The sequence below is a fragment of the Solanum stenotomum genome, chromosome 3 (genome assembly GCF_019186545.1).
Source record: "Solanum stenotomum isolate F172 chromosome 3, ASM1918654v1, whole genome shotgun sequence".
Lineage (NCBI taxonomy): Eukaryota > Viridiplantae > Streptophyta > Magnoliopsida > Solanales > Solanaceae > Solanum > Solanum stenotomum.
The window spans coordinates 63,585,958-63,611,450 of NC_064284.1; the positions used below are offsets into that span (position 1 = coordinate 63,585,958).

The following is a 25,493-nucleotide window of genomic DNA, read 5'->3' on the forward strand; positions in this document are numbered from 1 at the left end:
CGTTGCTACTTTTGACAATAATATTTCACAATTAGATATTATATCTGCAGTGTTTTTTGATCAACTGAATTTGTTTGACATATTTGATGTTTTATTAATGAAAAAAAAAAGAGTCATTTGTTAATTATTTTAATTTTATTGAATTTACTCTCACTTTTGGCTAGTGAATTATCAAAGGGTAGTTTAGATAAATATTTTTATAATTAAAATTATAAAATTATTTTCTTCTTTTTAACCTACAATAACTTTACTAAAATGAACCAATAGAACTACGTTGTATAGGTACATACCTCAAACACCTTTTAAAGAAGTTCACGCAAATTTAATAGTTTTGTTTAAGATTTTGTATATATAAATTAAGAAAAATAGTAAATCTATGAAAAAAAGTTATTATGAACCTAATTTATTATTTTATATTAACTTGAGATCGCGATAAGAACTCATAAACTTCAAATCATGAATATGTCTATTCCATTAGATTTTTCTTTTAGAAACACAAAATATTTCATTTTAAGGGGTAGTGTTTCTTTTTTATGAGTTTGATTCCAAGAACCAAGTCCACATTTTAGACTCTCATATTTGGTATGAATTATTTCACTTAATTTATCAAAAAATGTTTTCTTTTAGTGAGGTCATCAACTCATTATCCATTGATTTGGTGAGGTTTGTGTGGCCTTGTTTTTCAAAAGTCCGCCCAGTTTTTAACAACGTACTCTTTAATTTTAACTTTTCATATAACATGCTTAAGATCACAAGATTCAAAATTCGTGTAAAATTAAAATACGACAAACAAATTGAAACAGAATGAGTAAAAAGAGTACCTACCTCATAGACTTTCTTGAAAATTGAAATGAGATACACATGAACATTTAATTCAAGAAGATTAATTGTAAAGTGACTAATGTCCTTGTCAATTTCTTTTGACTTCAACTAAATCTCTGCTGTCAAAATCTATTTAGTATCATGTCAATCAAAAGTCATTTTTTGAACAATACAGGTATTAATTCTTTCACACTGAATCACATTATTAATAGATACAACAAAGACAAATCAACTTACAAAATGTTCATCTAAGACACCTCTAAAATTTATTTGTCACGTCAGCATCAGATGTCCATGAAACACAATGTGAACGAGTTGAGGTGTCTAGGATATGCATTCTCAAAGTTGGAGCATTAATTAGTTGCTAGTTGAGACCAAGTTAAGGTGTTTATCTGTGTATTATGAAGCTTATTAGATGAATAGAATAGCTTACACAAGCTTGAAACTCATTACATAATTACTACTCATAGTATTTTGAGACTTCAGATATATATATCGCGCTTCTGCTTCAGTTATCTCCCTTCTGCTATCGAAACAGTAACATCTGCTAAGCATAAGAACAACAACTGACATTGATGGCCTATATGCCGCGTGGTCCTGGACAGAAAGCAGGCCAATATGTATGCATCTCCACCGTTGCAGGGGAAAATGAGCGCGAAAGTGCTTTATACATTAAATCCAGTGTCTTATTCTCAGTCAAAAGATGTCATGCCTGCAATTTGTTTCAAAAGTGTAACATGAAAACAAGTAGATAAAAAATTGTATTTGTTTCAAAACATTTGAAGTCATGGGATACATATGCAAAGCACGTGTCCAGATACTAGTTTCTGTAAATGAGTTGCAATCCAGACAGAAAATGCCTGCAAAGATAGCCACATTGAAAACAATTTGAAGCCATCATGGCGATGATGATGAGGGAGAGGGCGATGGTGTGTTCATGATGAGATGGATGATAAACACAAAATGCAACTCAAGATATCTTCTATTTATGTGATTTAACTCAATATTGAGCTTAGAGAAAGACTAGTATAGCCAGCGGCAATTCCAAAATTTGAAGTTTATGAATATTTGGAACGGCCTCAAGTAAATATACAATAAAATTCGGCCCACAGTCAAATATTTAGTAGATTTCTTACCATATATATATAGGATCTAGACTAAAGCTATTAATTTTCCGTGAACCCACATACCATACTCTGGATCCCCTTCCAGTATACACCAAAACTGAACACAAAAATAAGGAAAGAACTCAAGCTGAACTTTGATTTCAGTAAACAAAAAACTGAATTTTTGAGCCCTATACAGAGGATAGGTTGGTTCGCTTAAAGAGAATCTTTTCTATAATCAGGTCTGAATCATGTTGTACATGAGCAGGCTCCATAAGATCTAGTATAAGTGAACTAGATAAAACGGAACCAAATATCAGAATCCATCTTGTATCCTACATCACAGTGCAAGGGATATGATCAATCTTGGACAAGTCACACTTTTGTTCACTCAAGGGACATTCACTTATCTCAAGATAGGAAAGCATTGGTGGCATGTCTTCCTTTGGTAACGAAAGAAGCTTTCGACAATCTTTGACCTTGAGATTTTCGAGTGAAGTGAGATTTTGCAGCCAGGGAGAAAGAGATTCAAGATTGGATAACTGAACTATATTGAGTGTTTCTAGAGTTGATGGAAGCAACCATTGAGGAAAATAAGAAAGATTTGAACTGATCCCATGAATTGTCAGCCTTCTAAGAGAGGCAAGCCTGTGCAATCCCCATTCAGACATTGGCATAAGATTCTTACAATCTTTGACATCCAAAGACACAAGGCTAGTGGGAAAACTGCCCTCCGTGAAAGATGTGATTAGTGGACAATTCGAGAGCTGAAGTTCTTGAAGAGATGTAAGATTCTGCATCCACTTTGGAAGGAACGTCAGATTCTCACAGTCGAGGATTAGTACTTTTGTAAGGTTTTGTGGAAGGCCTTCTAGAGGAAAGCATTCGATACCATGGCAACCATCAACTTCAAAATAACTAAGATTCAACAGCTTGTTCAAGCCATGAGGTAAGTGCTTCAGACTTGTACAATTCCCAACTCGTAAAGATTCAAGAAGCATTGTTGAGGTTCTGATATCAGGTAATGCCTCGAGATTGAAGCAGTTCCAAACTGTGAGTGTTTTCAAAGTGTCTGGCAGTTGGCCTACCGGGAACGATGATATAGAAGAACAATCGAAAATCTCCAATACTTGGAGAGAGGTATTGCTGATGTGCATCATCCCTTCAGGCAGAAACTCCAGATTCGGGCATTTCTCGATTTTCAGCTGCTGAAATGTGGTTGGAAGCAACTCACTACCTCTTGGAAAAGAAGCTAGCATTAAACACCCGTGGATGGAGAAATACTCGAGAGATGAGATACTGTTCATCATAGCTTCAGGTAAAGACTCCACACTGCATCCTTGAATGGCAAGGGCTTTTAAGTTAGAAGGAAATATCTTCCCTGCAAAAGATTCCAGCCTTGGACAATTTGTGATTATAACTACTTCAAGGGACATTAAAGTATGAAGTAACGACGGTAACTTCTGCAGATTATGACAATTCTCCAGTTCTACATACTCCAACCTGCGAGGCAGATTCTGCCCTTCCTCGAAAAGGGACACCAGTAAGTCACAATGCCTAATTACCAGATGCCGAAGAGATACTAGGAAACATTCAGGTAGATATTCATTTGAAAGATTAGACAGTTGTAATGAAGTGAGTTTTGTCACCTCACGCGGGCTGCTAATCAACCTAACATGACAACTCCTTAGTTCCAACTCATTTAGCTGTGGAAGTCGCGGAAGATAAGAATCCAACTGCTTACACTCACAAATCACAAGCTTTACTAGGCAAGGAAGGACGTCAGGTAATTCTCCCCGCAGTTTAGGACACTCCTCCAAATGAAGCTCCAAGAGATTACAGAATGCTTTTCTATCTCCATCATAACCAAGTAACCAATCTTCCCATTCCAACATATCCGTAAAGGATAGAGTCTGTAAAGATGCAAAAGGGGTCAATATGGTTGAAGTATAGCCGAAAAACTCATCACCGATGCTTTTTATCTCACTTAATCCTTTAACCATGAGATTTTTGAGTGAAGGAAGCTGGCCAAGTGATGGTAGGAATCGACAGCCTTTGCAATTGATTAAACTCAAAGAAACCAGCTTGTGGAATGAAGGATTCGCAGTCCAAGTAGGGAGTTTTGTACCACTGTATCCCTTGATGGTAACCTTCTCTATATTTTGATGGGGTCTTAACAGCTCAAGAACATCAGTTTCCATTCTAGCCTTCTCTGAGTCCTCAAAACTATCACTCCATTGAAGCAATAACTCGCGAAGGTGCTTCTTAGTGATCAAACTAGCTCCGTGCGCATCCCAAATGTTATCCACATTTTCCAAATTCAGTATTGAAAGTGAACCCTCAAGGTGCAACAAGTTACCCAATGCACCTATACCAGAACCTTTACTTTTTTGATCGAATGTACCACCGGTATTAGTATCTACTGTGAACTCTGGTAATGTCCTATTACTAGAAACATTACTACCCACAACAAACTCTGGTAATGTCCTGAGGCACACCAATTTGTCCAGACCAAGCGAGATCTTTTGTAAACCACTTCCGCTAACATCAAGGTAGCGAAGATTGAGCAGTTTCCCCATGTCAGCAGGCAACTCAATGAGATAATAACAGTTGCGTAGTAGCAACGTTTGTAGATTGTAAAGATCACTGATTGACTGAGGAAGGTATTTAATTTCTGTGTAGGAAAAATTGAGGAAGCGAAGATGTTTCAAGAATCCAATGGATTCCGGAATCTCAGTGACACAATAACAGCTCAGAGATAACACCCGAAGGCAGCTTAGCTTAGGCAAAATATCAGACAGTACCTTCTTTGTTAAATAGCAAAATTCAGCTCCTTCTGATGATGCTAAAGGTAAGAATGTGCGTAAACGCTTCATTTCACTAAGCATTTCAAATTTTCTGAAGACATCGTATTTACTACGAATGCATGAGAAATAGCGAGCCTTCTCGCAATTCTCATAAAATCTGCATTTCCAATTTTCCTCCAGCTGAATACATGTTTTCCTGGAAACACTAAGTGCCAAATCATGTACTAGATCATGCATCACAAAGAGAGATCTATTTTGCGAGGATTCTTGGAAAAAACACCTAGATTGCAGTTCAGTAAAATTTCCATTTCCCACTTCCTCCATAGTTATCTGCGCCATTGGCTGCACGAACCCTTCTGCCATCCACAGCAAGATTAGCTCTTTCTTGTTGAACTCATACCCTTTCGGGAATATTGAACAGTATGCAAAGCATCTCCTTAAATTTGGCGGAAGATGATGGTAGCTCAATCTTAAAGATGGTAGAACAGAATATTTCTTGGAAGGCAAATCCCATAAATTGCTATTCAAGACTTCAGTCCAATAAGTAATGTCCAATTTCGAAGACAACATACCTCCTAGAGTCTTGATAGCTAAAGGCAAGCCTTTACACCTCTTCACGATCTCTTCTCCAATTTCTTTCAGTCTCGGATTCATCTCCATGCCTCGAACACCAAAAGCATGATGCAAGAACAAAGACCAACAATCATCATGTGACATTTCCTGCAATCGGTAAGGTGCAAGCATTCCAGTGATTGATGTAACTCCTTCATTTCGTGTTGTCACGATTATTTTACTTCTTTTATCTCCCTCGAAGAAAGGAATTAAAAGCTCATTCCAGTCATCACTGCTCTCACTCCATACATCATCCAAAACAATCAAAAATCTCTTTTTGCTGAACAGATTCTTCAGACCATTCTGAATAATTTCCAAACTATTCGTGTCGAAGGGTTTTGCAGTAGCAGATTCAAGCAGTGACTTGGTTATACTTGTTACACTGAAATCATCAGACACCCAAGCCCACGCTTTTACGTCAAACTCCTCACAAATTCTCTTGTCATTATAGACAATCTGAGCAAGAGTTGTCTTCCCAATCCCTCCCATACCAATAAGAGGAATAACACAAAATGGAGCAACTCTATTTGTATCATCACAATCCGAAACCAATAACTCGATTAGTTCCTCTTTTTCAGTATACCTTCCATAAACATGTGATCCAAGTAACAAAGGAGTACTTGGAGTACCCCTGTACATCTTTCCATAACAATTCTTTTTGTTACTTTCTAAACCAAGAACATCTTTTTGTTTTGCAATATATTCTAGTCTAGTTATAAGCTCTTCTATTCTTGATTTCATACTGATAAAGTTCCAACTATTACGCACCTGCTGAGAAAATTTCTGATAATCTGTCTCTAGTTTGCATCTCAAGGCTTCAGTAGCTAGCTCATCAAGAGTATCCTCAGCTTCAAAGACAGCATCTCTGAGCATATCAATCCAAGTCTCAACCGCTGGATTGAGGTACTGTTTCTCTTCTGCATCATCAAGAACAGCTGTATTGATGAAATAAGAAATCTTAAGTTTGTCAAGTAACAGTTCATTAACATTCCATACTTTAAGTATGTTTAAGATATCCCCTGAAGCTAATTTGTCAAAAAGAACCTGCAGAGCTGGAGATAACACTGCCTCCCACCAAACCATGATTACCTTATTCAGATTGAAATTAGAGAAAGCTAAAATACTGTGTAAAGAGAAAATTTTGAAACTGCTAAGTATCCAGAAAGGGTAGTGGATGAACTTTGTTATCCAGCAAAGACTTTTATTAAGTAGTTGGTGAGTCAACTTTATACTGGACAAAATGAAAGAGACATACTAGCTGTCAACATTTACGTGGCACTAGTTCGGAGTTTAAGAAAGAAATTACTTCCATCATTTCATATTATATGTCACATTTTCCATTTGTATTTGCATTCAGAAATAAGGTAATTTTACCCTTATGCCCTTATTTAATGTTTGCTTATGATAATTTTGTAATAAATGATGAAATGTTAAATTTCAAAAATATAAATGCATTTGGATGACTATTTAAATTTTAGAGTTTATTTTTGGAGGCAAATTTTTTCACCAATTGATCGAAAAAATTTTAAAAATCAAGTTTTTCCCACCTCAATTTTCCTATATATTTTGTGTAAAATGTTATTTTTTATATTTTTATATATAAATTCTTAAAGCAAACATGACAACATCATAAAATATTCAAATTTCATTACTTCAAATTGATTTAAATTTTTCTTTGAACTTTTTAAAATGTCATCTTCCTTGATAAAATTTGTTGAAGCTTCAACTTTCAAGATTATTTTTTCATCTGTTATTTTTAATTTATTTGTTGATATTTTTTTAAAAAATCAAATTTTATAGAATAAGTAGTGAATAAAGAAAGTAGTTAATTAATGAATGAAGTACTCTCCCAATAAAATTAATTACTTGTAGATTTCCTAGGTTAGTCAAAGTAAATACATTTTCAAGATTAATTAATTAATCTATCAAGGGTAAAATGGGAAAAAATGGTAATTTATGCATAAATTTTATAAAATGACATATATTGTGGTCCAACTATTTTTAGAAAGGGGTGACATATAATATGGGACGAAGGGAGTAGTAAAACATGTGATCGAAAACAAGTCATAGGAATTTTAAAGTAAAATTGTTTCTAAATAAGGAAGTATGACATTATTTTTGGGACAGATAAAAAAAGGGGATGAAACATAAATTGGGACGGAGGGAATATTAACTTACCTCCCTCCCCTGGTAAGTACTGTATATTTTCACATTGCAATAACAATGTTTCTCCAGTTTTCCTTCAATTATGCACTTGTAGGTCTAGGCAGAGCTCGGTTAGACTCCATTTTAGCTCGGCTCCACCTCAATTACCATGTAATGATATGACACCTGGGCCTAACTCAACCCCTAAAGCTAATGTGGGACTTTAAACCCACTCTAGCAAAGATGATGAATGAGTCTGGTGCTTGTTTTATGGCATTTTTAACAAATAAGACCAAAGTCTTCTGGAAAAATGATTAGGTATTCAAAACATGGTAACTTTGTAAGGTTCACTTTCTGACAAAAATCATCAGAAATTCATTAGCAAACCAAACAAGACAAAGAATGAGTTACAACAAATCCAAACAAGAAGTTCATCAAGCACCATAAAAAATGTCTTTTCATATATTCCATAAAGAGAATGAGCTAACTATGGTAACTACATATTCAGACACTAAGAATCAGCTTTATTATCTGTACACATTATTATACAGATTCGGTAAGTAAAGTTATTGCATCAGTTTTCACATGATCAGCAACATTAAATTGATTATCGGCCTTTGGCCACAGAGACAGTAATATCATTAACAGACTGAGCTTTGCTGATTTGCGATTGAGTATCAGAATTCAACCATCTTTGAAATATAAATGTAGGTTGCTTCGGTAGAGGCAGATCCGTCTCACTACTTAGCATAAGAACAACAGACGGCATTGATGGCCTATCAACAGCATGATCCTGGACACAAAGCAGGCCAATATGTATGCATCTCAGCACTGTTGCAGATGAATCTGAGTCCAAAATTGATTTATCCATTAAGTCTAACTCTTTGCTTTCGGTCTGTAGCTTCCATGCCTGAAATCATTTATACTATAAGTTTGTGTGAATAACTAGTGGAAAAGAGATCCTGCTGATTTTGCACTTACATAACTGAGAAGGTTGAGATGATTTTCATCGTCATAAAATCTGCTGTTTTTCTTTCCACTGACAATCTCTAGTAGCAATACACCAAAGCTGTAGACATCAGATTTCTCAGAAAATAGTCCTCCCATTGCATACTCTGGTGACATATAACCGCTGCAAGAACGTGTTGGTATTTTCTATTATGATGAACTTGTTTGACGAAAGAAAATGCAGGAACTTTGAAAATATTTTGTTAGAATGAGTAGAGGTACTTACAATGTTCCTGCTATCCGGTTAGTGTTTGCTAACTCTTGAGTTACTTGAAAAGTTCTAGCCAATCCAAAATCTGAAATTTTTGGATTCATTTCATCATCCAAGAGAACATTGCTTGCCTTCAGATCTCGGTGAATGACCCTTAAACATGAATCACGGTGAAGGTAAAGAATCCCTCGAGCAATGCCTTGAATCATGTTGAAACGTTTCGTCCAGGGAAGCTGATAACTCTTTTTTGAATCTGACAGTATCATTTACCATTGTTAATGTCACTATGTTTGTATGATGCACACCTATGATTGGAACCACTTACCGAACAACAAAGTATCTAAGCTTCCATTAGCCATGTACTCATAAACTAGTAACTTTTCTTGCCCGTGAATGCAATAGGCCAATACTCGGACGAGATTCCTGTGCTGCAGTTTGGAGATTAGCAAAATTTCATTCTTGAACTCTTCAATTCCTTGTCCAGAGTGACTAGATAATCTTTTGACAGCTACCAATTGTCCATCTTCTAGTTTTCCCTGTATGATTTGCAATAGTTTTTCACATTAGCAGTGCTAGTTTTTGTTTGTGAATCACTCCAGAGACTGGAATTACCTTATAAACAGGACCGATTCCTCCCGCTCCAATCTTATTTATTTCACTGATGTTGTCAGTTGCAATTGCCAATTTAGCAAAGTCAAGAAGAGTTGGCAATGGTTGCTCTTCCAACAAATTGTCTGTAGATGTATACTCTGAATTCTGAGACCTAACAGCTGGAGTGAGGTCATTAACCCTATTTCTTCTATTTCCTGATATAGTCCAAAATATCAAGATGAAAAAGTCTCCGGTTAGCAAAACAATAACCAGTCAAAGCCGCAGATATAAGGGAGGGTTGCTCAAGTGTTAAGCATTGCATCCAACCTTGAAGTTATGGATTTGCGTCACCAAGAGAGCAAAATGGAGAGCTCTTAGGGGAGGGTACAAAAAAAAGGTCAAAGCCACCGAAGAAATCCAGAACGTGCAAATCAAGTAAAAGTGCATGATCTTGTGAATTTTAAGCTTTAATTCTGAGTTTCGTGCATGAATCATAGAGATCAAACAATTTGTGAAGATATGTTAGATCAAAGAGTTGTAGAGATAGAAAGGTTAAAATAAGTGATTTGACAGAAAGTCTGAATAACTATACAGAAGCCAGCCTAAACATTTTCACTTTTTTTGAAATGATTCTAACACACAAGGACAATACCCACCTTTGAGTGAGTTTATAACATTAGGAACACGTGATTTCAAAGTTAAATGACAAACCAACATCAAAGAAGAAAAGAAAGGCAAAATACATTTTTTCATGGCGAAGCTTGAGACTACTGATCTACATAATTACTATGGTCTGTGATAGAATCCTGAAATCAGGAATATAGTTTACCTCTTTGATTTGCTTTCCACCTGTAGAAAATGCATCCGAAAATGGCCAATATGAGAATGCTTGAAACGGTTGTGAAGATGATGATAAGTTTAGCATTCGTTGTATCTTCATCTAAAGCTATGTTATGTCACAATTCAAATCCAAAAGAAAGGTCAACAGAAATCAACTATAATCTTCTAAACATAATGGGAAGAACTGATCAATACCTAGTTCAGAATAAGCAACACGAAGAAACAAATCCACACCATCATATGGAAACTGCTGAACATCCATAAGTTCTGAAGTCCAAACCATGCACTTAATTCCGTCTGGATATGCATAGGCTGCACAGGAACAGTTATTCAGGCACCACTCCTTGCAGATCTGAGCCTCAAAGTCATAAAAATATGTGTAGTGATCTGGCAGTTTCATCTCTCTCAGCTGCAAGAAGTTGTCACTTTCGGACCCCTTTGTAGCATTGCCACTTGCACTGATTTCACATAGAAGTTTAGTTCGCCTCACACAGCCACCAGTCCAATTTCCTCTGATCCATTCATCAGTCGACCTTGGTACAAATCCTCTCAAGCAATCACAGACTGGAGACTTACCCATGTCACAAACACTGTAAGGACCACAAGTTCCATAAACATCACATGGATTCACTGGTGCCTCCCAAAAGACGTGCCATTCATTCAGGTCTTCTAGCCATTCCATCATATTCAATAGCCCTGATGGTTTTAGGACCATGATTATAATATTAGAAACGTTGAAATTATTGAAACTGAAGAAGGCAGATTCCTGTTGCTTGTTTACTATTACTTTTATATCACTTGCATACCCCTTTTCGTCATCAGGTACACCTAAGAAGTTCCCTCCATCCCATGGGCCACCTCTCCAGTAAGGCCTCGAGTAATTAGTCCAAGTGAAGATTTGAGGTGGCATTTCTACCGAAAGTCCAATAGTAAACTTTCCAGGCGATGGATCATTTTCAGCCTGCCAGGACGATAAAACAAGTTTTAGCCCAGACCTGGTGTTGTATCCAATATTCATTCCTAGTAACAAGGTATCACAAGGATAATTAAAACTATCCCATAAAGATGTCCGTGAGACACTATCTTTAAGTCCCCTTCGTCTGTTAGTACAACAGTAGTCTTATTAGACTGAACAGAGATATTTGTTGACCAAATGATATTTTGATTGCCATCAATAATTATGAGGTTCCCATCACCTCCAATCTTCAAGCTTGCATCAGAATCAGAAGCTTGGAGTGGATCTTCTCTATTTGCTACCCATACAATCCTCTGACCTGGAATATTCTTGAACCACATACCAAGATATAGACTCCTCGAGCTACGTGGACTGAAGAAGCCCAGCTCAAATATTTTTCCAGCAGAGACAAGTGTCTGATTTAGTGACAGTTGTTGGGATTGTGTTAAGGTATCACTTTCAGCAGAGACTTGCGCTAAAAGCATCCTACCGAGCATCAGAAACAGAAAAAAATCCCATCTTGGCCATGCCATTTTCTTTCCTTTTTTGGTTCATTCCCAGCCTGAGATGCTCTAGAAATTCAAACAATTAGGCTTTCTACAAGCATCCCTCTGAATCCTTTGACAAATCTATAGTGGGAAATAGTTTAAGATTTCTGTTAAAAAGTAAACCAAGTATTTTGACATTGTCCTTGTTTCAGTTGTCACAGAACCTCCCATTTATTGTTTACTACATAATTGTCTATTCAAGATCCACCAAAGAAAATGACATTTTTTCCCTTTGACTTCAAACTCTATAGTATATATTATCTAAATCAATTGTAGCTTTGACAAGATAAAAAGTAAATACTTTTCATTCTCACAGTAAGAACCAAAACAACACAACATGTTACAGTAACAGGTAACCAATAAGTTCGCTCGCAGAGCATAAAGAAAGGAAAATGCATTTCCAGTTGTAACAATCAAAAGGATTTTATGGTAGAGCCTGAAAACCGGTATGCCTGACTACTATGGTCAGCGATAGAAATCTGGAAATCAGGAGAATAGTTTACGGAACTATGTTATGTTATAATACAGAAAGGTGACAGCATAATACAATTTTAATCATCTAAGCATAATAGTGAGAACTGAACTTACCTAGTACAGAATAAGAAAGATGAAGAAAAAAATCCACACCATCATACAGAAACTCTTGAACATCAAAAGCATGTCATCATGTTTGCAAAGCTAATTTAAGAGATTACTTGAATTGTCAAATTTGTACAACCTGTCTCTTTCAAGGGTATACTTAGACAAAAACTCAAAGGAAGACTTGATAAAAATAATTGGTGATAGAAACCAAGAAGAAAAAAAGTCATTTATAATATTCAGATAAGAGCTTAGACCAAGAACAGTATAACCTATACCGAGTGTGCCAATATAAACAAACATCAAACTATGGCAAGGAAGGAAACACAGATTACAGACAAGGAAAGAACTCAAACTGAACTTTGATTTCAATAACAAAACTAAATTTTACAACTGATCCAATATGGTCATTTAACAAGGAATCTTCCTCTAACTATGGCAATTAAGTACATGTAAAACTTCACAAGCTACAAGTATTTTAAGTCCCACATTCCCAAGAGCTATATCTTCACAATTCAATCACTGTCATTGTGTTTTTCAATGTTAGGCCTATGTAATCCACACTATAATTTATTTTTTTTTGAAACTGGTAAGATGTAATCCACACTATAGTTTAGTGGTCTCCTTATATGACATTGGGAAATCCTACCCTCATAAGATGTCTTTGATGGTAGAGTTTGGCCAATTGCCATATCTTCCCAAGTGGCTTCTGCAAGTTGGCGGCCTGTTGCACAAGAACATGTACTGGAGGAAATTTCCTTTATTATTGAATGCAGTGAAGACTTAGAGTAAGTAAACAAAGAAATGATCAGATGATATAGTAGCTTAGACAAGCTGTGTACACATATTAAAATGGTACATGCAACATATTTAATTGGTTATCGTCCTTCTGCCACAGAGACAGTAATATCATTAACAGACTGAGTTTTGCTGATTTGCGATTGGGTATCAGAATTCAACCATCTTTGAAATATAAATGTAGGTTCCTTTGGTTGAGGAAGATCCATCTCACTACTTAGCATAAGAACGATAGACGGCACTGATGGCCTATCAACAGCATGATCCTGGACACAAAGCAGGCCAATATGTATGCATCTCAGCACTGTTGCAGAGGAATCTGAGTCCAAAACTGATTTATCCATTAAGTCTAGTCCGTTGCTTTCAGTCCGCAGCTGCCACGCCTGAAATCATTTTGAAATGAATACTATATGTTTGTGTGAATAACTTGTGGCAAGAGATCCTGCTGATTTTGCACTTACATAACTGAGAAGGTTGAGATGCCTTTCGTGGTCATAATATCCGCTGTTTCTCTTTCCACTGACAATCTCTAGTAGTAATACGCCAAAGCTGTAGACATCAGATTTCTCAGAAAATAGTCCTCCCATTGCATACTCTGGTGACATATAACCGCTGCAACACATTTAATATAAGAACATGTTGGTATTTTGCTATTACGATGAACTTGTTTGACGGAAGAAATGCCGGAACATAGAAAAATATTCTGTTACAAGAAGTAGAGCTGTAGAGATATTTACAATGTTCCCGCTATCCTGTTAGTGTTTGCTAGCTCTTGAGTCACTTGAAAAATTCTGGCCAATCCAAAATCTGAAATTTTTGGATTCATATCATCGTCCAACAGAATATTGCTTGCCTTCAGATCTCGGTGAATGACCCTTAAACAAGAATCTCGGTGAAGGTAAAGAAGGCCACGAGCAATGCCTTGAATCATGTTGAAACGTTTTGGCCAGGGAAGCTGATGACTCTTTTTTGAATCTGACAGTCATTTATAGCATTGTTAAATGTCAAATGTCACTATGATTGTAAGATGCACACCTATGAAGAAACCAGAATGTTAAAACACCAAATTCTCGGAACACTAAGCCACTGGTCAGTGCCTTTCGCATGCTTCTTTTTCTTAAGTATCGGTCCGAGATCATAGAGAAGAATTGTGTAAGCTCCTAACTAAGGGCCCAATAATATATACTTCTGAACCATGTCATAATTTCCATTTCCAGAATATGACATGAAGGATCACTAACTATAAAAATATGATGATCAAACTATAATTGGAACCACTTACCAAACAACAAAGTATCTAAACTCTTGTTAGCCATGTACTCATAAACTAGTAACTTCTCTTTCCCATGAACGCAATAGGCCAATACTCTGACGAGATTCCTGTGCTGCAGTTTGGAGATTAGCAAGACTTCATTCTTGAACTCTTCAATTCCTTGTCCAGAGTGACTAGATAGTCTTTTGACAGCTATTACTTGTCCATCTTCCAGTTTTCCCTGTATGATATCCGTTATGATGGCTTTAATTTTCACATCAGCAGCAGTTATTTGTGTGTAAAACACTCAGCAGACTGGTATTACCTTGTAAACGGGGCCAAATCCTCCTGCTCCAATCTTATTTATTTCACTGAAGTTATCAGTTGCAGTAGCCAGTTTAGCAAAGTCAAGAAGTGGTAGATCTGATGAATCTTTTGGCAATGCTTGCTCTTCCCACAAATTGTCTGTAGACATTTCGCTTGAATTCTGACACGTATCAGCCGAAATGTGGTCCTCAACCCTATTTCTTCTATTTCCTGATTTTTTCCGGATCCACATGAGTAGACATAAAAGTTTACAATGAAAACTGGTAATGTCAAAGAAGACATCCAAAATGTTTTACTTGTGTAAAACTGCATGATCTTTCCAATTCCTAACTTTATTACTTGAAATTCATCCTTGAATCATATACTATTTTCGATTTGAGTAGATATATCAGACTAAAGAATCGTACAGATAGAAAGGTTGCATTTTGGTATTACTTATCAAAAGAAATCCTAATACTTCATGCCAAGATACATACAGAAGCCTAACATGATTTTAACAGAAAGCTTGATAGGAATGGAGAGAGATGTGAACAAGTCACACCATGTTTTGAAATACAAACTCAGCATCAAAATTAGAGAATGGCCATGAAGGTTGAACGGTTAATGACAAACTCACTTCATAGAAGAAAAGCAAGGAAAAAGGCATTTCCAGTTATAACAATGAAAAGAATATTATGGTGAAGCTCGACAAAACTAGTGTAAATAATTACTATGTTGGCTATAAAATATTGATATCAAGAGAATAGTTTACCTCTTTGATTTGTTTTCCACCAACAGAAGATGTATCCGAAGATGCCCAATACGAGAATGCTTGAAACGGTTGTGAAGCCGATGAAAAGTTTTTTCTTCCTTTTATCTTCATCTAAACTATGATCTGTTATAATGCAGAAAGGTAACAACATAAAACAATTTTTTAATCCTCTAAGCATAATGATGAGAATTGAATTTACCTAGTTCAGAATACGCAAGACGAAGAAACAAATCCACACCATCATATGGAAACTGCTGAACATCAACAAGTTCTGAAGTCCAAACCATACAGTTAATTCTATCTGGATATGCATATGCTGCACAGGAACAGTTATTCAGGCACCACTCTTTGCAGCTCTGAGCATCATAGACATAAAAATATGTGTAGTGATCTGGCAGTTTCATCTCTGTCAGCTGCAAGAAGTTGTCACTTTCGGATCCCTTTGTAGCATTGCCACTTGTACTGATTTCACATAGAAGTTTAGTTCGCCTCACACAGCCACCAGTCCAATTTCCTCTGATCCATTCATCAGTCGACCTTGGTACAAATCCTCTCAAGCAATCACAGACTGGAGACTTACCCATGTCACAAACACTGTAAGGACCACAAGTTCCATAAACATCACATGGATTGCCTGGTGCCTCCCATGTGACTTGCCATGCATTCAGTTCTCCCACCCATACAATCATCTGCAATAGCCCTGATGGTTTTAGGACCATGATTATAACATCAGAATTGTTGAAATCATTGAAACTGAGAAAGGCAGATTCCTGTTGCTTGTTTACTATTACATTTATATTACTTGCATACCCCTTGTCAACAGCAGGTATGCCTATGAAGTTCGCTCCGTCCCATGGTCCACCTCTCCAGTAAGGCTTTGAGTAATTAGTCCAAGTGAAGCCTTGAAGTGGCATCTCCACCGATAGTCCGGCAGTAAACTTTCCAGGAGATGGATCATTTTCAGCCTGCCAGGACGATAAAACAAGTTTTACCCCAGAACTGGTGTTGTATCCAATATTCATTCCTGATAACAAAGTATCACAAGGATAGTTAAAACTATCCCATAAAGATGATCCCGTGACATCGTCTTTAAGAATGAATTCCCCTTTGTCTGTAAGTACAGCAGTTGTCTTATTAGACTGAACAGAGATATTTGTTGACCAAATGATATTTTGATTGCCATCCATAATTATGAGGTTCCCATCACCTCCAATCTTCAAGATTGCAGTTGAGTCAGAAGCTGGGAGTGGATTTTCTCTATTTGCTACCCATAATATCCTCTGACGAGGAATATTCTTGAACCAAATTCCGAGACATAGACTCCTCGAGCTATGTGGACTGAAGAAGCCCAGCTCACATATTTTTCCAGCAGAGACAAGTGTCTGATTTAGTGACAGTTGTTGGGATTGAGTTAAGGTATCACTTGCAGCAGAGACTTGCGCTAAAAACATCCTTCCGAGCATCAGAAACAGAAAAAAATCCCATCTTGGCCATGCCATTTTCTTTCCGTTTTTGTTCATTCCCAGCCTGAGCTACTCTAGAAATTCAAACAATTAAAACTTTCCAAAAGCATCCCTCTGAACAACCCTTTAGGGATTTCACTCCCTTTATTTTTATTCAGGAGGATGAATACTTTGACAAATTCTATTGTGGGAAATAGTTTAGTATTTCTGTTTAACAGTATACCAACTAGTTTTTTGACATTGTCCTTGTTTCAGTTGTCACAGAACCTCCCATCAATTTTTTACTTCATTATTGTCTATTCAAGATTCTTTAATGAAAGGGACATTTTTTTCCCTTGACTTCACTCTATAGTATATTATCTGCAGATTAAAAAAAAGTACTTTTCCTTCTCAGAGTAAACACCAAAACAACACAACATGTTACAGTAACCAATAAGTTCGCTTGCAAAGAGTAAATTATGAGATTTAAAACTATTCAGGTAGGGTAATTCTGAACTAAATAAGCACACATCTTGTATGTGTCTCAATTAGAAAAGCATAGTTGTATTTAAATATCAAAGTCAACATAATTTGTTTATCTACTCATCATTGTGTTGTCACTGCTGATCACTCCATTTAATCCTTCAAGGTATTACTTGGAGCCTCAAATGTTATTCCAACTCATATCTTTTCAAGGAGATTTGACTAAAAATTTAGGTTGATTGCAGTGTACACCATCATAATTTCTTGGAAACTTTGATGTTGGGAAAAGTTTACACGATGAAGCTGTAGACATCAGATCAGAGAACAGTCCACCCATTGCATACTCAGGCGACATGTAGCCGCTGCAATGTATTTGTATAAGAATGAGTCAGACTTGCTACTTTGAAATCAAAGAAAATATTTTGCTTGCAAAAGTAGAGGTATTTACAATGTTCCCACTATCCGATGAGTGTTTGCTAGCTCTTGAGTCACTTGAAAGGTTCTGGCCAAGCCAAAATCTGATATTTTCGGATTCATATCACCATCCAAGAGAACATTGCTTGCCTTCAGATACCTGTGAATGACCCTTAAACAAGAATCACGGTGAAGGTAAAGAAGCCCTCTAGCAATGCCATGAATCATGTAGAAATGTTTTGGCCAAGGAAGCTGATGACTTTTTTTTGGATCTAACAGTGTGATTAACAACACATCAAAGATAGTTATACAATTGAAGAAAACAATGAAGCTTCGCAGCATAATATATATACATTGGTGTTTAAGTATTAAATGTTACTTAAAGTGAATTGTGTTGATCAAGAAATACGCCATTGCAGAGACTATAGTTGGAATCACTTACCAAAAAGCAAAGCGTCTAAGCTTCTGTTAGCCATGTACTCATAAACCAGTAACTTCTCTTTCCTGTGAACGCAATAGGCCAAGATTCTGACGAGATTCCTTTGGAGATCAGCAAGACTTCATTCTTGAACTCTTCAATTCCTTGTCCAGAGAAACTAGATAATTATTTTGACAGCTATCACTTGTCCATCTTCTAGTTTTCCCTGTATCATAGCAAGAGTTTTCGCATTAGCAGGGTTATTTTCTGTGTGTGAATCACTTCAGAGACTGGCATTACCTTGTAGACTGGGCCAAATCCTCCTGCTCCAATTTTATTTATTTCATTGAAGTTATCAGTTGCAACTGCCAATTTTGAAAAGTCAAGGTGTAGTTCTGATGAATCTTTTAGCAATGCTTGTTCTTCCCACAAATAGTCTGAAGATTCACTTCCTATTGTCAATGATAATATTAGGCTTATCTTCACACATATATGTATACATTAAGAGAGTCAAACATATATTAACAAGTCCCAGATATGTCATGTGGAAAAACTAGCAAAATGATAAGGTCATTCATAGAAGAAATCCAAAATATGTAAATTAATGTGAAACTACAAGATCATGCCGATTCCAAGCTTCATTACTTGTGAAATTCATTCATGAATCATAGAGTATTTCCACATTTGTGTTGAAATACTTGACTAAAGATTTGGAGAATAGAAAAGTAAAAAATGTAATTTTGAAGCTCGAGACTACTGGTATATATAATTACTTTATTTGCAATAGAATCTTCAAATCAGGAGAATGGTTTACCTTTTTTATTTGCTTTCCACTTGCAGAAAATGCATCCAAGGATGCCCAAATGATATTTTGATTTCACATAGAAGCTTTCCACTCACTCAGTTGCAAGAACTTGTCATTTTTCGATCCCTTTGGGGTTTTGTCTCTTGTACTGATTTCACATAGAAACTTAGTTCGCCTCACGTAGCCACCAGTCCAATTTCCTCTGATCCATTCATCAGTTGACTTTGGTACAAATCCTCTCAAGCAATCACAAACTGGAGAGTTATTCTTGTCGCAAACACTGTATGGACCACAAGTTCCATAAACATCGCATGGATTATCCAGTCCTCCCAAGTGACTTTCCACACATTCAGTTCCTCTTCCCAATACATAATCTGCAATAGCCCTGATGGTTTTAGTACCACAATTGTAACATAGGAATTGTTGAATGTATTGAAACTGAGAATGGCAGATCCCTGATGCTTATCTGATACTATATTTATACCACTAGCATACCCCTTGTCGGGATCACGTATGCCTGTGAAACTCCCACCATCCCATGGTCCACCTCTCCAGTAAGGCCTTGAGTAACTAGTCCAAATAATGCCTTGAGGTGGCATATCTACTGAAAGTCCAGCAATAAACTTCCCACGCGACGGGTCATCTTCAGCCTGCCAGGATGATAAGGCAAGTTTCACCCCAGTCCTGGTATTGTATCCAATAACCAATCCCGATAACAAGGTATCACAAGGATAGTTAAAACTATCCCATAAAGATGATCCCGAGACATTATCTTTAAGAATGAATTGCCCTTCATCTGTAAGCACGGCAATTGTACTACTAGACTCGACAGCATAATTCTCTGACCAGGAATATCCTTGAACCATATACCGAGATATAGTCTGCTCGAGTTACTTGGACTAAAAAAGCCTAGCGACAATTGTTGCGATTGAGTTAAGGTATCATTTTCAGCACAGACTAGTGGTAAAAGCCTAATTCTAAACATCAGAAACAAAAAAAAAATCCCATCTTGGCCATGCCATTTTCATTTCTTTTTTGATCAGAGAACTTGTTGCTTATAACATGAATTCTTAGCCTTGGTGCTTATTTATCATTCACTTCATTATTATTGATTCAGGATACTAATAAAAATGACATATTTCACTTGACTTTAAACGCTCTAGCTAGTGTTTTATATGAGGGTAAATAATAACACAAGACAACATGTTCCATGACAACCTGAACCAATAAGCTCACTTCCAGGACATGAAGAAAGATATTAAAAACTATCCAAATGCATGGGGTCACATCAGACATTATTCTAAGCTAAAAGAAACAAACAATTTATATGTGGCTCAATCACAAAGGCACTATCATATTAAATATCAAAGTCAACTGAATTTGATTATCTACTAATTTAATCGCAAAGTAGAGAGCATACCATTCGTTAAAGCTTTTTATTTTCTCCCGTTTAACCTTCTGGTACTCAAAATACACTATTCGACTGATCTGGATTCGCACCAGGTATGGCCACTCAGGGGGTAAAGTCCCCTACTAAAAGATTATCTATTCTCATTGCTCGAACCTAACATTTCTGATTAAGGGTGTTTAACATACAGTACTAAAAATCCTTGACTAATCCAAATTCGCACCATATATGCCTGCTCGGGGGGAAAGTGCCCCCACTGAAAGATTCTTAATTTTCAGTGATCAAACCCAACATTTCTGATTAAGGGTGTTTCTCCAACTTAACCATCTGGTACCCAAAACACACCGCTTAGACTAATCCAGATTCGCACAATGTATCCCACTCCAAAGGGTAAAGTGTCCCAACTGAAAGATTCTTAATTTTCACTGTTCGAACCCAACATTTCTAATTAAGGGTGTTTTTCTTATTTAATCATTTAACACCAAAACCCACGATCGACTAATCCAAATTCACACCAATATCCCACTTAAAGGGTAAAATGTCCCCACTGGAAGATTCTTTATCCTCACGGTTCGAATTAGACATTTCTAATTAAGGGTGTTTCTCCAGCTTAACTATATATCTTGGTACCCAAAACCCACCGCTCAACTAATCTATATTCACTACAAGTATCCCACTCCAAAGGGTAAAGTGTCCCCACTGAAAGATTCTCTTTTCTCATGATTTGAACCCGACATCTCTAATTATCGATCGAAAAAACCCAACTTGATGGTTGGTTGTTAATCAATGCTGATCTCACACCATCTAAAATGCAAAGATTCAATCTTTCAAGAATTAATTGGGCCTCAAAAACAAAAGAATGCAACAACATATTATACTTTTTCTCTCCAAATTACAATTAAACAGAGATTGAAATGTAAATATATACTTTCTCTAACCGTATATACATTTATTATACATGTGCATACACATTTTATACATTTGAGGGGGTATTTTAGTTTAAATTCGTAGGGTCGGCGGGTATTAGGTTAATTCTTCAAAACTTACATACATATTAGAGTGGTCCACTAAAATAATATCTAGTAATTTTTCTTTTGTATATTATTTTTATATGATATACATTAAAATATATTTTTAATATAAATATTATATCTTAATAATATCCAGTAAATATTTTTTTTGTATATAATATATGATACATATATATACATAAAAATATATCTTTAATATAAATGTTATATCCTTATTATGTGACACAGAAACGCTGAAAATAGAAATGTCATTATAGAAAATATAATGAGTACTGGCCACTAGGATTATGAGTCCTACCTTGGCTAAGTTTGGGGGCCAACGGAGTCAGTTGATTAATTTCTGCCAAATTGGTGGACTAACACACTTAAAAAATGTTTAAGATCTTGAATTCTTATTTCGTGACATTGGAAAAAAGAAAGACACGATATTAATGAATATGCAAAGAGAACTGGTCACCAAACTTGTAAGGACTGGTCTTGCCAAGTTTGGGGGTTAACAGAGTCGGATGACAGATTTCTAGAAAATTAATGGATTAACACACACGAAAATTATTTAGAATTTTGAATTCCTATTTCGTGATATCAAAACACTGGAAAAAATATCGTCAGTGAAAATGCAATGAATACTGATCGATCACAAAAACTGTGAGGACCGGCTTGGATAAGTTTGGGGGTCAACCGAGTCGGTTAACTAGTTTTCAAAAAATCAGTTGACTAACACACATCAAAACCCTTAAAATTTTAAATTTTTATTTCATAACACTGAAACGCTAAAAGAGACACCAATAATAAAAATGCAACGAGTATTGGTAACCAGGCCGAGCCTAGCCAAGTTTGGGGACAAGCAGAGTTGGTCTCCTAATTTCTGCAAAATCAATGAACTAGTACTTAAAATCTTAAATTCCTATTTTGTGACATCGAAAAACTGAAAAAAGAAATGTCATTAATGAAAATATAACGAGTACTAGTCTCCAGGCCTGTGAGGCTCGGGTTAGCCAATAGAGTCGGGACAACTAAGTTAGTGAACTAACATACTTAAAAAAAACGCTTGAAATCTTAAAATATAATCTTGTTTATGAATATGTTGTGCATCACATCATTATTTGATCTTCCTTTTAATTATAAATATATCAAAGTCCAATATATGGTTTAAAAAATACTTTTTCTTAGAATGTTAACCTTTTGACTTCGTAATTGTAAGTTTCCTGGTGATTGGCAATATAAGAAGCGGAAGAAATGTCTTAATATCCATTTAAAATGATCAATCATGACAAAGAAAATTCATCTAAAAAGGAATATATATATATTATTTTGTTGGGAATGGCCACGATAAGATGCGAAAAATGACACTGAGATGGTTTTGACATGTGAAGAGATGTACGGATGTCTTGATCATCGGTCAATGTTGAGGAGTGAAAGTTTGGGTATGGATGGTTTCAAGAGAGATAGAGGTAGGATAACGAAGTATTGAGGAGAGGTGATTAGACAAAAGATCAGTTTATCAATGACATGACCTTAGATAGGAGACTATAGAGGACATATGTTATGATCGAAGGCTAGTAATAGTTGAACATTATCTCACAGCTTATCCTTTCATACTAATAGTCGTAATACTATTGGTCTTTCGTATTTTCTTGTTCTTTGATTTATGTTATTCTCTATCTTGGTTTCTTCACTTCTGTCATTCTTTTCTCAAACTGTTTTGATATACTTATCCTTGAGTCGAGGATTTATCCGAAATAGCCTCTCTTTACCTTCTAAGATAGAGGTAAAATTTGCGTACAAACAATCGTTCAACCCTTAAACTTATGGAATTATATCATATATATATATATATATATATATATATATATATATATTTGAAATTGATTTGAAATATCAGCAGGCCACTAAACAACATTAAGATTCGAGATTTTATGAGATTAGTTGAAACGGAATAAAAAAGAATACTATACTAATTAAGGCTAATCATTAGCTAGCTATTTAATTATAGTGAAGAATTTTCATTAGCTGGCATTTCTTGTTGATTCATAATTAGTAGATTTTTTCATGGTATATATATATAAGAAAAAATATAAGGACAACAAAAGTGAGAAAAGTCTAGTAGTTTTGCACAATCTCACAAATATTATTTAATTATATGTGGATTTGAAACATTAGCTCTAGTATTAGGCTAAAAAATAGTTCAAATATAGGCCTCAAAGTATTCTGCTCAAATAAAACAAATAAGAATATTTGGCAATGGGTGGTGACCATACCAAATGAGTGATGAATCTTTTTATCTCAATTGACTATCTGAACTTTAATCTTAATGGTGATGATTCGATTTCCCAACTTTATCGCCGCACTTCATTTCCCCATCCCCTACTCCCCTTCTTTTTTTTAGAAAAAATAAATAAATACCAAATGAGTACTTACCTACACATATATAGGAAACTCCCTTTCATTATCTAAAACTTTATTTATTTCTTTAAGGAAAATGCTCTCCATGACATATAGATCCTCCCAAAAAAATTTAAAAAATTTAGTGTGGTGGTACCCTTCCATGCAACTTCCAGGAAATGTTATTTGCCATCAACCATAATTCTAACCTCATTCTCCCTCAGCTTCCTTCCTTTGCAATTTGCATTTTCTTGGACTCTTTCCACCAAAACTTCCTCTACATTCCTCTCTTATCTATATATATAAATATCCCTTTGAACTCATCATAATTCATCCATCTTGAGTGTACTACATCTATCCAATAATACTTATTGCTTCAATAGGGGCAGAAAGTGGTTCAACTGAATGCCTTTCGTTGAAAAATTATATCGTGTAAAGAAGGTATCAAGTTCAAATCCTAGTGGTTGCAACTTGCATTGTTACATTTTTTTTCGAAATCCCCAGTTAAAATTCCTAATTTCTAGTCCAATATCAATATAATACTTGTTAAAGGGCAAGAAGGGGATTTATTCAATTGAATATCTTTCGTTGAAAAATTATACTAGTGAAAGAGAGCCTCGTGTTCACATCCTAGGGGTGACATTTTGACAAAATTTCTGACTCCACCACTAGTCTGATCTGATATCAATGGCTCATGCATTGGGGCACGACGTGGTGTTTGAGGATTTTTTCCCTTCTATGGTGGAGAAACTTGGAGCTGAGGGATTCTTGAAGGAGCTAAGCAATGGATTTAGGGTTCTAATGGATGAGGAGAAGGAAGTCATAACATTTGAGAGCTTGAAGAAGAATTCAGAGTTGTTGGGATTAAAGGACAATATGAGTGATGATGAGGTGATGTGCATGTTGAGTGAAGGTGATTTGGATGGTGATGGTTGTTTGAATGAAATGGAGTTTTGTGTATTAATGGTACGTTTAAGTCCTGATTTAATGGACATTTCAAGAATGTGGTTGGAGGAAACTCTTGCTAAGTTGTAATTAGGCTTTAATTAATCCCTTTTGTGATGATTCTTGTTATTTAATTTCATTCTCTATATATATACATCTAGATTATCCATACATATAGTTATTGGTTCTTTAGTAATTGTTTTTGTTTTCTCGGTGTTCGGTATTCGTTTATTAGGGTCTAAATAATTTAGATTATCATCGAAAAGTTCTAATTTGGTAGTAAAGTGTTTCCTGCTAAAGATAATATATTCCATTTTCAGGAGCCGAACTTGAAACCTCTGGTTAAGAATGGAGTAAGAATGGAGGGGCGACACTACCGCACATCATAAAGTTTAGTGGTTTGTTTAGTAATTGTTAATGTCATCGTTAATGTGATTCCTCTACAAGCTAACATTTTGCTAGTAATATTAGAAGGGGATTTGGGTATAGATATATGGTTGATTGAATGAGATAAAGTTTTTTGTACTCATGGTTAGTTTGAGTCCTGATTTTTATTTATTTTTGGTTTCTTACCCGATGTTTGATATTCTTTTTTGAAGTTCATTTAATTGAGATTTTTGTCAAGAAATTTCACCTGAGATAAAAATGTTCCCTACCAAAGCAACATATTAAAAATGAAGTTGGAGGAGACTCTTGCCAAGTTGTAATTAATTAGGCTCTATTTAATTAATTTCTTGTGATGATTCTTCTAATTTATCTATATGTATTTATCTAGCTTATCCAAGAGTTACTAGATCTTTGATAATTTCTCCT

The 25,493-nt window shown here is 35.7% G+C and overlaps 5 protein-coding genes and 1 pseudogene across 5 annotated transcripts; 1 reads left to right on the forward strand and 5 right to left on the reverse strand.

Annotated features, from left to right (window-relative positions):
- Window positions 1-2,263: 2,263 nt before the first annotated feature.
- On the reverse strand, window positions 2,264-6,430 carry LOC125859159 (putative disease resistance RPP13-like protein 1). The gene has a single exon (XM_049538868.1). It carries the CDS (start codon window positions 6,428-6,430, stop codon window positions 2,264-2,266), a length of 4,167 nt encoding a protein of 1,388 aa, XP_049394825.1.
- Window positions 6,431-7,868: 1,438 nt separating this feature from the next.
- On the reverse strand, window positions 7,869-11,630 carry LOC125859160 (G-type lectin S-receptor-like serine/threonine-protein kinase At1g61390). Its single transcript, XM_049538869.1, has 8 exons — window positions 11,339-11,630; window positions 10,338-11,162; window positions 10,132-10,248; window positions 9,324-9,517; window positions 9,037-9,247; window positions 8,727-8,964; window positions 8,474-8,624; window positions 7,869-8,402 (listed from the first exon to the last, which is right to left on the reverse strand). The coding sequence occupies exons 1-8, from the start codon at window positions 11,628-11,630 to the stop codon at window positions 8,100-8,102; spliced, it is 2,331 nt and encodes a 776-aa protein (XP_049394826.1). The 3' UTR covers window positions 7,869-8,099.
- A 1,423-nt stretch (window positions 11,631-13,053) lies between these two features.
- Window positions 13,054-14,802, reverse strand: LOC125860514 (G-type lectin S-receptor-like serine/threonine-protein kinase At1g61370). Its single transcript, XM_049540494.1, has 5 exons — window positions 14,600-14,802; window positions 14,305-14,515; window positions 13,760-13,997; window positions 13,484-13,634; window positions 13,054-13,405 (listed from the first exon to the last, which is right to left on the reverse strand). The coding sequence occupies exons 1-5, from the start codon at window positions 14,747-14,749 to the stop codon at window positions 13,103-13,105; spliced, it is 1,053 nt and encodes a 350-aa protein (XP_049396451.1). The 5' UTR covers window positions 14,750-14,802; the 3' UTR covers window positions 13,054-13,102.
- A 720-nt stretch (window positions 14,803-15,522) lies between these two features.
- Window positions 15,523-16,851, reverse strand: LOC125859161 (G-type lectin S-receptor-like serine/threonine-protein kinase SD1-29). The gene has a single exon (XM_049538870.1). It carries the CDS (start codon window positions 16,849-16,851, stop codon window positions 15,523-15,525), a length of 1,329 nt encoding a protein of 442 aa, XP_049394827.1.
- Window positions 16,852-17,485: 634 nt separating this feature from the next.
- On the reverse strand, window positions 17,486-19,780 carry LOC125859162 (G-type lectin S-receptor-like serine/threonine-protein kinase At1g61370; annotated as a pseudogene).
- Window positions 19,781-24,295: 4,515 nt separating this feature from the next.
- On the forward strand, window positions 24,296-24,774 carry LOC125860535 (calcium-binding protein KRP1-like). Its single transcript, XM_049540519.1, has one exon. The coding sequence runs from the start codon at window positions 24,423-24,425 to the stop codon at window positions 24,768-24,770; it is 348 nt and encodes a 115-aa protein (XP_049396476.1). The 5' UTR covers window positions 24,296-24,422; the 3' UTR covers window positions 24,771-24,774.
- The last annotated feature ends 719 nt before the right edge of the window (window positions 24,775-25,493 follow it).

Excerpts from the sequence above, each read along its gene's own strand:
- LOC125859159 (XM_049538868.1), bottom strand. The coding sequence starts at position 6,430 with ATGGTTTGGTGGGAGGCAGTGTTATCTCCAGCTCTGCAGGTTCTTTTT.
- LOC125859160 (XM_049538869.1), bottom strand. The coding sequence starts at position 11,630 with ATGGCATGGCCAAGATGGGATTTTTTTCTGTTTCTGATGCTCGGTAGG. Across the intron at positions 10,249-10,337 it reads TGTTGCTTATTCTGAACTAG|CTTTAGATGAAGATACAACG; the intron begins GTATTGATCAGT and ends GACATAACATAG. Across the intron at positions 8,625-8,726 it reads AACCGGATAGCAGGAACATT|CGGTTATATGTCACCAGAGT; the intron begins GTAAGTACCTCT and ends ACGTTCTTGCAG.
- LOC125860514 (XM_049540494.1), bottom strand. The coding sequence starts at position 14,749 with ATGTCTACAGACAATTTGTGGGAAGAGCAAGCATTGCCAAAAGATTCA. Across the intron at positions 14,516-14,599 it reads GATTTGGCCCCGTTTACAAG|GGAAAACTGGAAGATGGACA; the intron begins GTAATACCAGTC and ends GATATCATACAG. Across the intron at positions 13,406-13,483 it reads ATCTCAACCTTCTCAGTTAT|GCGTGGCAGCTGCGGACTGA; the intron begins GTAAGTGCAAAA and ends AAATGATTTCAG.
- LOC125859161 (XM_049538870.1), bottom strand. The coding sequence starts at position 16,851 with ATGGCATGGCCAAGATGGGATTTTTTTCTGTTTCTGATGCTCGGAAGG.
- LOC125860535 (XM_049540519.1), top strand. The coding sequence starts at position 24,423 with ATGGCTCATGCATTGGGGCACGACGTGGTGTTTGAGGATTTTTTCCCT.